The 10,144-nt window shown below is 34.9% G+C and overlaps 1 protein-coding gene across 1 annotated transcript; it reads left to right on the top strand.

Moving 5' to 3' along the window:
* The first annotated feature begins 8,175 nt into the window (after positions 1-8,175).
* LOC145008018 (uncharacterized) lies at positions 8,176-9,889 on the top strand. The gene is made up of 4 exons (XM_078966634.1): positions 8,176-8,562; positions 8,784-8,924; positions 8,997-9,033; positions 9,135-9,889. Exons 1-4 carry the CDS (start codon positions 8,176-8,178, stop codon positions 9,887-9,889), a joined length of 1,320 nt encoding a protein of 439 aa, XP_078822760.1.
* Positions 9,890-10,144: the final 255 nt, after the last annotated feature.

Genomic DNA, 10,144 nt, shown 5'->3' with positions numbered 1-10,144 from the left:
ATGAATATAGATCTTAAAGCAGAATTTCTTGAAAAAAGATTACCAAAGCATAGAGAGAATGACAGTGATGAGGTCAATGAAGAGTTGGATGTTATAGATAATGATCAATGGGATTCATTGGATGAGGGTTCTGATATAGATAGGAAAAGAAGAGCTGTAATAAAGGAATTGGGGAAGGAGACTAGGTGCTCTCAAGGTGAGATACACAAGGTAACTTTTAGGATAGGACAAAAATATAAAAATAAGAAGGAGTTAAAGGAAAAGATACAATTGCATGCACTGGAAACAAGAAGGAATATATTCTTTGTGAAAAACGACAAAATGAGGTTAAGGGAAATCTGTAAAGGAACTGTGGCCTTTAATGATGGTCATGTCGGTGAACCTACCCCTTGTCGTTGGGTGATACTGTTGGATTAGTGTCTAAGTCCATAACTATTTTGGTATGTACTTGACCCGATGGTGCATGGTCTTTTTGGGTTGCCTTCACCAAAGCAACTTGATTGGAGAAATGAATAAAGAGAGAGAGGATAATATGATTTATTAATATGTTATAAGAATAATATATTAAAGGAGAAATCATATTTGTTTAATTAATATTGGTCAATAATTAATTAAGAATTAGTTTTGTGATCAAATGTAATTAATTAAACTAGAGGGGTTGATTTGTAATTATGTGATAGTTACAAAATAAGGTAAGGATTATCTTATTTATATGGTGGAAGAATTTAAGGTTGGAAAGCCTTAGAATTCGAGTATGATAAGGATTCAAGGATTATCTTATTGGTTGCTTAATGGATAATCAACTAGATAAGGATAATGACTGAAACCCTATCTCTACACCTATATAAACACCCCTAGGGTCATGAATTCGTGTATCCCTTCCCAAGAGGTCCTAGATACGAATTCTAACCTCTCACCTCTCTCTTTATACCTTCTCCATTTGCTTATGGTGTTTGTAAGCCATTAGAGGAGTGACACTTGTGACTCTAAGCATTCCAAAGTCAATCCAAGGTAGAGTTGTGATTGTTATTGCTATATAACAATCAAGGTATGTTCTTAAACCTAATTATATGTTAATGTCGATTTCCATATGTTAGAATTAGGGTTTATAGTCTTGGATTCAAAGCATGTACAATAGAGAAACCTAGATCCAAGCATTAGGGTTTGTATGAGCACATAGGATGTTTTATGACCAAAACCCATCAGTGGTATCAGAGCCTAGCTTGGTTTCAATTGTATTGATGCATTGTATAACTGGAAAATCATTTTTTGGGCTTTATAGCTGAGGAACTCGGCGAGTACCACAGTGTACTCGGCGAGTAGACCTCAACTCGGCGAGTACAGTGCGGTACTCGGCGAGTTTGAGCGTCAGATAATGCTTATCTCGGGATTTCTTGCTGTTTTTGCATTGGGATAATTACCTTATCATATTAGATCAATATAAATCCGATTTTATGATATATATGACTATATTCTTGATCTAATTAAAGATAATTATCAATTAACAAGATAATTGTTTCCTTATAAGATAACTGATTAATTATTTTGAGTAAATTGATAAATTGTTTTGCAAGAAATCATTAAATAAATCAAATATGGATAATTATGTGATTAAATGTTAATTTAAAATTATTTGTTATTTGATCCTTGTTGTTATGAAAGGTTTCATATTTTCCCCTTTAGGTTTTATAGTTTAAATTTGAACCCAAAAGTTTTGGAGTTTTGAAATTTAAATAGTTAAAACCCTAATGTTTTGAAAAAGGTTTCAAAACTTGCCCTCAAGTTTTGGAATTTAAAAGTTGATTAAAAGTTTAATTAGAAATGTTAAATTCTAAAACCCTAGTAATGTTTTGAAAAGTTCAAATCACACCCTTATGGTTTTATTAATTAATTAAGGAGTATAATTAAAAGAGGTTTAATAAATCCATAAAAGTTTTGGTTAACCATTTAATTGAATTAAAAGTGTAATTGTTAAAGTTAACCACATAGTATTTTAAAAGTATAAAATACACCCTATACTATATATAACATTAAAAGTCTAACATTATATATATGTATGAGTAAAAGTCAGTCTTACCGTTAGTAGGCCTCATTCACGAAGCTGGTCTATAAGGGGTGTTTAAGGAAATTGCCTATAAAATGGCGATTGAATGGGTATCCACTCTTACCCACCGCACTCTTGACTAGTGGAGGGTCGTTAGCCGAACGGGTAAGATAGGACGAAACCTTCCATTATAAGTATAATGAAATACAAAGTAACTAAATGTTTTTCAAATTCCTAATCTTAGTTACTTAGGCAAAAGTGAATTGATGCAATTCCATGAAATTACACTTTGTGCCCTTGCGAAGATGTTAGTGGAGCGTGTGTGGTTTACCGGCACACTAAATGGTTCTGAGCAAAGGTAGCAAAGGGTGACTCAATGTTTGTCATAGTTCGGTGGAGCGTGTGTGGTTTACCGGCACATCGAATAGGTGATCGTAACATGTGAGGGCACCATGTAGTTTGCATGGTTATTCACACCCGCTTTGTGATCCTCGGCATCCCAGTCACAAACAAGAGGGGCATATCGAGATTTAAACATGCCATTGAAATGTTCAATGAATCTCAAAGGATCTAGGAGTTTTCATAGATTTAAAACTTAAATTTCTTTTTCGTTTTTCATGGTGGAAATTAGTGAATCGTCATTCACTTACCTTCAAATGTTCTGCAATTTGGGTTACGGCATCCCTCTCCCGAGTTGTAGGATATTTTGTTGGGTCCTAGCCTTGGAATTTCATTTGGGTGATTTACCAAGGACTCAATCAATCAACTAACTTGAATTCGTTTTTCTCCCGATGTCAAAGTTCGACAACTATGGTCTTCTCAAGTCCCGTGGAACAAGCATTCCACATGAAGATGATATTCCACGATTCGATCGAGGAACAAGAAATCATGCTTCACTTCCTCCTCCTCCAATTATTCTCCCTAACCCATAAGATTGTAAAATTGAAAGGTTCAATATCACTCAAGCCCTTTTGGCAAGTAAACATAAAGAGGGCAAGTCGGTGTGTGTACACGTCTTAGGGATGAAGTCGCACATTGATAGGTTAAGAATGATAGGATCCGTTGTCGGTGAAGAGATGGCTGTTGATTGGATTCTTCAATCGCTTCCTAACTCATATAGTGAGTTCGTAAGAGAGTACTATATGATGAACCGCGACGTGACCCTTATAGATCTCACCTACATGCTTATTGCTGTTGAATCAACAATGGTTTGGCGCAATAGAAAAGCAAAGTTGATTGGTGAATCTGCCTTCAAGACCTCTATGGATATAGACAATGGCAATGAAAGACATGCAATGATCGAAAAGTTTGATCATAAGAGAAAGGCGATGTCTGAAGTAGTTCCATGTGTTGTTCCAAAGGAGTCAATTTGCTTTTATTGCCAAGAGAAGGAGCATTGGAGACGAAGTTGCCCTATCTACCTAAGAGATCTAAGAGATGGGAGAGTCAAAAGTATGACTACGCTTTAGGTAAGAATCCACTATCTAACTCCATTAAGTTCCTATTCATTGATTCTTAATACATGATGTAATAAGATTGCATTTGAATGTTTTGAAGGATCGGTGAAAAGAAAGGAAGCTTGATAAGAGAGCAAGATGAATCTAATCACAAGTGATGGATCTTGATCGCATGGACTTGAAGATTGGATTTTGAGCTTAGATAGTTATGATAGAGTTGTTAGAAATTTTCTTTTTACATAGTTTTCAATAGATTTTGCATTGTAAGGACAAATGTTTTTCCGCTGCTTTTATAAATAAAATAAATTTTGTTTGACTTATTTATTTGTTTACTTCCTTGCAATGAAATCGTTATGTGAAAATTGATGTTTGCATATTTCTACAATGAATGGATATGATTCTTAGTTATGTTATTTATGGAAATGTCGAGAATTTACCAAATAGGGAGAGTTTCTCATCGCCCAAGTTTCAATTGGACAGAAACTTGGAATCATGCAACGTGGATGCACGATGAATGAGAAATTACGTATTTGGAAATTAGACTAACTCATTGACAAAGTGTCAAGTGAAGGACTAGGAGATCGAGTACACAAAGTTGTGTGTTGATCAAGTTCACCATAAGAGTAACAAAGATATTCGTCATGATTTACTAAAGGCTTAGTAAATATGATTACACTTACAAGATTAAGTGTAATTTTGAATTGATTAAAGGGTTTAGATCAATAGCAAAACGAATAAGAAGAATCAAGTAGGCAGAAAGATAAGAGTTTCTCCATTCTAAGAAGAAGGGAGAGTAGCTTTTATGCTTTATGATAGGTCTTAATGATTAAGAACCATATCTCAATTGATCCTCTAATGAGTCTTGGTACAACTGTATGTCCAAGAAGAGGAATCAAAGATTGAAGAAATGGTCAAATCAAGAAGTCAATCATACTTCGTTCCAAAAAAAGTCTTAAAGTCAAGATTGTGACATTGAGTGAATAGTATTAAGAAGGTTTATAACATTCATCAATTGTGGAAAGTTGTGATGTCTTGGATAAGACAAAGACCAACTAAGACCAAAATTATGAAGTGTTTTGTTTTGATATAAGCTACACTAACTCTTGAAATATTTGTTTGTCAAGAAATGTTTTGATAAGAGAATCGTATATGTCAAGGAGTCAGTGGGAGTCTTAATAGTCTTGAAAAGTTTCAAGAACAAATCAAATAAGCCTTATCGATCATCACTAGCACACGAGTTGAGGTTTACAACCTATCGTGAAGATATTATTTTGTTTCTGTGCCAATCCAATCGAGTTAATTATGCATGTGAGTCCTATGAGTTCTCATTTGAATGCATAAAAGGCAAGGACCTTGATCAATGGAAAGTACATTGATAGGAAAAGGTGAGCTACTTAACTACTTGGAAGACATGGTGGGCAGCTGTGCTACCATAAGGCAAGAAATCAAGATTAAGAAAGTTCGATCCATATGAGTTTGAATTTGTCGTAAACTTTGGATTTTAACAAATTCACATGGATAGGAACACATACACCGTTTAAATCTAAGTGTCATAAGATTTCCTCCTTCATGCAAATGATTGTGAGAAAATGCTTTCACTAAGAAAGATTTTAAAAGATAGTGATTGTAAAATTGCATTCTCGAATTCGATCATGGTTACGGCATCCCTTTCCATAATTTGAATTGTGAGGTTTGGCAATAAGTCTTAATTGTTAAGACACACATATGAACTATCTAAGGCAAAAGTGTATAAGTTCAAGAAGCCTTGATAAAAGATTATCAAAGCACTAAGTATTAGAAACATGAACTTAAGAAATTCAATAAGTATTGTTTTTCTGAAAGTTAAGATGTTTATGAATACATGTCGAATCTAGTGGGAGCATAAGTGTTATGTTTTATAATAATCATCATGATAGTGGGAGCATAAATGTTATGATTGTCTGATTATTAAGGCACGTATTACATAGTTGTCAATATTAATTATAGAAAACAAGAGTCATACTTTGCAAAGTTGTAAGAGTTGAAAGGTTGTTTTGCTATAATTAAGGGAGATAATATTATGCTTCATTTCAAATCTAAAGGATTAGGTTGTGAAATGTTGATAAATTTAGTCAAAGGTACATAGTGTGTTCTTAAAGTTTCGATTATGATTACGGCATTCCTCTTCATAATTCGAATTTTGAGAACATAGAAAATAAAACATTGTGCGTCGTGTCCCATACGCTTCGGATATAGGATGGATTGCAAATGCTTTAATGTTTGACCATTCTAAAATTTTCCAAATGTCTAGTGCATTTAGAGGGAAAAGGGACTAGAATCGGTTTTGACTAAAATAATTAAACAACTATCAAAGGACAATCCAAAGTTCGACGAGGATTGGTCGCTTGTGAGTAGTTGGAAGCATGGTATTAATGGACCATATTGACATTATGATGAATAGAAAAGATTCTATTAAGAAATGAGTTGTCATATGGAAAGTATGGAAATGTATCTATATTGGGAAGTAAATATTGAAAATCTAGATTAAAAACTTTTATGCAAAAGGATGTTCAAAGGAATGTACTTTGAGTGAGAGACATCATATCTAAGGAATTGTCTTGTAACAATCTACGTTAGAGGACTTTGTAATATCATTGGCAATAGTCTTTGAGACTTTGGTGTAGTGACATTACAAAAGGATCGTTGCATAAAGTGTTAGAATCTAGTATATTCTATAAGTAACAAGAATTTGATATTCTTATACTTAAGAAAATGGATTTGGAGTTGTAAAATGAGAATGATTGGAAACGTGTTCAATTTGTCTATTTCACAAAAGTAAGAACCATAGGTAAGCATTGTGTGCATGCTAGGAGCATGGGACAAGTGTTGGAATTCAAGTAAAAAGTTGATTACCCGAAACGACAAATAATGAGTAATCGATATGGTGATAAATAAAACGTGTTTTGTTTATACTCAAAGGTTTGAGGCCATATGGGATTAGTATTATTCTTGTGTTTCACTTTGCATGTTTTGACTTACAGAATAATTGAGTTTATTAAGAATAATCGAATTATTCAAACGGGCCACAGTCGTTCATATGTTGGAAGTAGATATGAATGAAGACTGTCGTGAATTGGTGTGTGGATTGTGTAGAAGAGTATTAGACATAAGCAAATGTTTGCTGCAACATTCATGAGTGCTTATGAATATGATTTGAGCATTGGATTAAACCCACACTCACTTGGATCACTCCATGAATTGTATTACGAGTGATTAGTGAGACGATAACATCTTATATTCTTGAAACCGAGATGTGTGAGTTGTATCTTGCGAATCGGTTGCACATTGATAATATGTAAACACACTAGTAACTTGGTGTTATAAAATATTGTTGTGTGTGATTCGGTGAGTGAGTGCAAGCAAGCATTGTATCAAAGTTTATCCGTTCCTTTTATTCAAAGAATAAAAGCGATATCTTTGGGCCCCTCGATGGTTTAGTGATGACATACGTAAATGCTCGGCCGGGCTAGGGCTAATTTGATTTGTTCAGTTAGTCTGTCGTCATAAATCGGAAATCGAGATATAGTACAAAGAGAATGATTAGAAATCATATCTCATACGATATCTAGAATGGAGGAATATATGATCCCTTATCTAAGGACACGCGTATCTGATATGATCAGAGTTGACAGCGACTTTGGAAAGCTACGATTGCAGATCAGGATCTGAAGTCATACGCATAATAGTTGTTAGACTTATCCAAGTGGGAGACTGTTGGATTAGTGTCTAAGTCCATAACTATTTTGGTATGTACTTGACCCGATGGTGCATGGTCCTTTTGGGTTGCCTTCACCAAAGCAACTTGATTGGAGAAATGAATAAAGAGAGAGAGGATAATATGATTTATTAATATGTTATAAGAATAATATATTAAAGGAGAAATCATATTTGTTTAATTAATATTGGTCAATAATTAATTAAGAATTAGTTTTGTGATCAAATGTAATTAATTAAACTAGAGGGGCTGATTTGTAATTATGTGATAGTTACAAAATAAGGTAAGGATTATCTTATTTATATGGTGGAAGAATTTAAGGTTGGAAAGCCTTAGAATTCGAGTATGATAAGGATTCAAGGATTATCTTATTGGTTGCTTAATGGATAATCAACTAGATAAGGATAATGACTGAAACCCTATCTCTACACCTATATAAACACCCCTAGGGTCATGAATTCGTGTATCCCTTCCCAAGAGGTCCTAGATACGAATTCTAACCTCTCACCTCTCTCTTTATACCTTCTCCATTTGCTTATGGTGTTTGTAAGCCATTAGAGGAGTGACACTTGTGACTCTAAGCATTCCAAAGTCAATCCAAGGTGGAGTTGTGATTGTTATTGCTATATAACAATCAAGGTATGTTCTTAAACCTAATTATATGTTAATGTCGATTTCCATATGTTAGAATTAGGGTTTATAGTCTTGGATTCAAAGCACGTACAATAGAGAAACCTAGATCCAAGCATGAGGGTTTGTATGGGCACATAGGATGTCTTATGACCAAAACCCATCAGATACAAGGTTCTAGGTCAGATGTAAATAGTAATTGGTTTATAAAAACTTACAACCACGAACATAAATGCCTCCAGACAAGAAAAGTTAGATCTGCAACAGCAAAGTTTATCTCTAAGCAGATAATGGACCAGATTGAATCCAACCCAACAATCCCAGTCAGAGCTCTTCAAGAACAACTTCAAAAGGATTATCAAGTTGGATTCTCTATTCACAAGGTATTCAAGGTCAAATCAACTGCAAAAAAACTTGTCCAGGGTGATTACAAAAAGCAATATGATGTTCTTAGAGATTACATCATGGAGTTGCAGTCTACTAATCCAGAAACCACTGTGAAGTTAGAGTTTGATTCAGAACCCAACCTAAGTGCTACCTCAATAAGGTTTAAAAGGATGTACGTGTGTTTGGGTGGAATGAAAAAGGGCTTTAGAGCTTGCCTGAGGGATTTTCTAGGTTTTGATGGGACATTTATGAAGGGCCCTTTCCCAGGACAAATTTTAACTGCAGTTGGGGTAGACTCCAACAATGGAATATACCCCCTAGCTTATGCCATTGTTGAGACTGAGAACACTGACAATTAGAAGTGGTTTCTAGAGTGTATTGCAGATGATCTGGACCTATATGCAAACTCAAACTTCACATTTATAAGTGAAAGACAAAAGGTTTGTAATTTGTTGTTTATATTTGACATATTTGGATGTGCTATATTAACTATGTTTTAATTCCTTTACAGGGATTGCAGACTACCATTTCTCAGTTGTTCCCATGGGCTGAGCACAAGTTTTGCCTTAGGAATATACATGACAATATGAGAAAAACATGGAGAACTAATGAGTACAAAGAACACTTGTGGAATTGTGCTATAGCAACAACAGTACCAGAGTTCAATCATAGGATGCATTAATTCAGCTCATATGATGTAGAAGCTTATAATTGGTTGAAGCAGATTCCCCCACAACATTGGGCAAGAAGCCACTTCACAGGTATATACTTCAACTTCCAAATTTACCCTTTTGTGTTGGTATATGTTTGATCCTTTTGTATTAGTATATGTTTGATCCTGACAATATTGTGGTGTTTTCAGGCAGAGTAGTTTCAGATATGCTTCTGAATAATCTTTGTGAAGTTTTTAATAGCAAATTGATTGAGGGAAGGGACAAGCCACTGATATCCTGCTTGGAGTACATTAGGGAGTATATGATGAAAAGAATATGTAATTTCATAAAGGTTCAAAAGAAGTGTGTTGGTCCACTAACCCCATCTGCAACAAAGATCATGGAGAAGAATGTGAATTGGGCATCTCAGTACACAGTTAGGTGGAATGGGTCAGATAAATACCAAGTGCAAGGGCCATGGCAGGATCAACATGTTGTTGATATGGTTGAAAGAGTATGCAATTGTAGGAAGTGGGAATTAACAGGACTCCCTTGTAAGCATGTCATTGCAGTCCTAAATGACAAAGCAGATAATGGTGATGAAGTTGGAGAACTGCACACTTATGCCCACAGGGTGCACTGGCTAGAAACATGGAAAACAGCTTATGTGTACAAGGTAGAGCCTATTAAAGGTCGAGCAATGTGGCCTATAAGTGAATGCCCAATTAAAATCACCCCTCCTATACACAAAAATCAGCCTGGAAGGCCAAAGAAAAAGATGAGGCACTCTGCTGAGGAGAAAAGCCAGAAGAAGGGAGACAATGTTGCTAGTGGTAGTGGGAGTCAAAGCAATATTGCTAGTAGGAGTGGAAAGCTTACAAGAAAGTTTATCCAAGTAACCTGCAGCAAGTGTAAAATTAAAGGGCACAACGCTAGAACTTGCAAAGGCCAAGGGGGTAAGTGATTGGATTTCAAGGGATTTTGATGTTTGTAGGGGTATAAGTGTCTTTTTGGGATAATGTTATGTTTATGTGTATTGTATGTTTAGTACTTTCTGTGTTTTGGGGTTTAACCCTTTTGGTTGTTACTTTTGGTACTTGATAGTGTACCCCTGTGATGTATGGGAACAATTTACACTGGATTTGATGTAATGATGTCTTGATGTTATTGTAATGTATAATTTTTTGTTGTAGAAGTTGACCGGTATACCCTTTTAAAC

Source organism: Lactuca saligna, chromosome 1, assembly GCF_052625555.1.
Source record: "Lactuca saligna cultivar CGN05327 chromosome 1, ASM5262555v1, whole genome shotgun sequence".
Lineage (NCBI taxonomy): Eukaryota > Viridiplantae > Streptophyta > Magnoliopsida > Asterales > Asteraceae > Lactuca > Lactuca saligna.
This window is presented reverse-complemented; position numbering and strand designations above follow the sequence as displayed.

What these genes read in the sequence shown, in the direction of transcription:
- LOC145008018 (XM_078966634.1), top strand. Translation starts at nt 8,176, where the DNA reads ATGGACCAGATTGAATCCAACCCAACAATCCCAGTCAGAGCTCTTCAA. An exon ending in AAATTTTAACTGCAGTTGGG is followed by an intron (nt 8,563 to 8,783) that starts GTAGACTCCAAC and finishes ATTCCTTTACAG; the next exon opens with GGATTGCAGACTACCATTTC. An exon ending in GGCAAGAAGCCACTTCACAG is followed by an intron (nt 9,034 to 9,134) that starts GTATATACTTCA and finishes TGGTGTTTTCAG; the next exon opens with GCAGAGTAGTTTCAGATATG.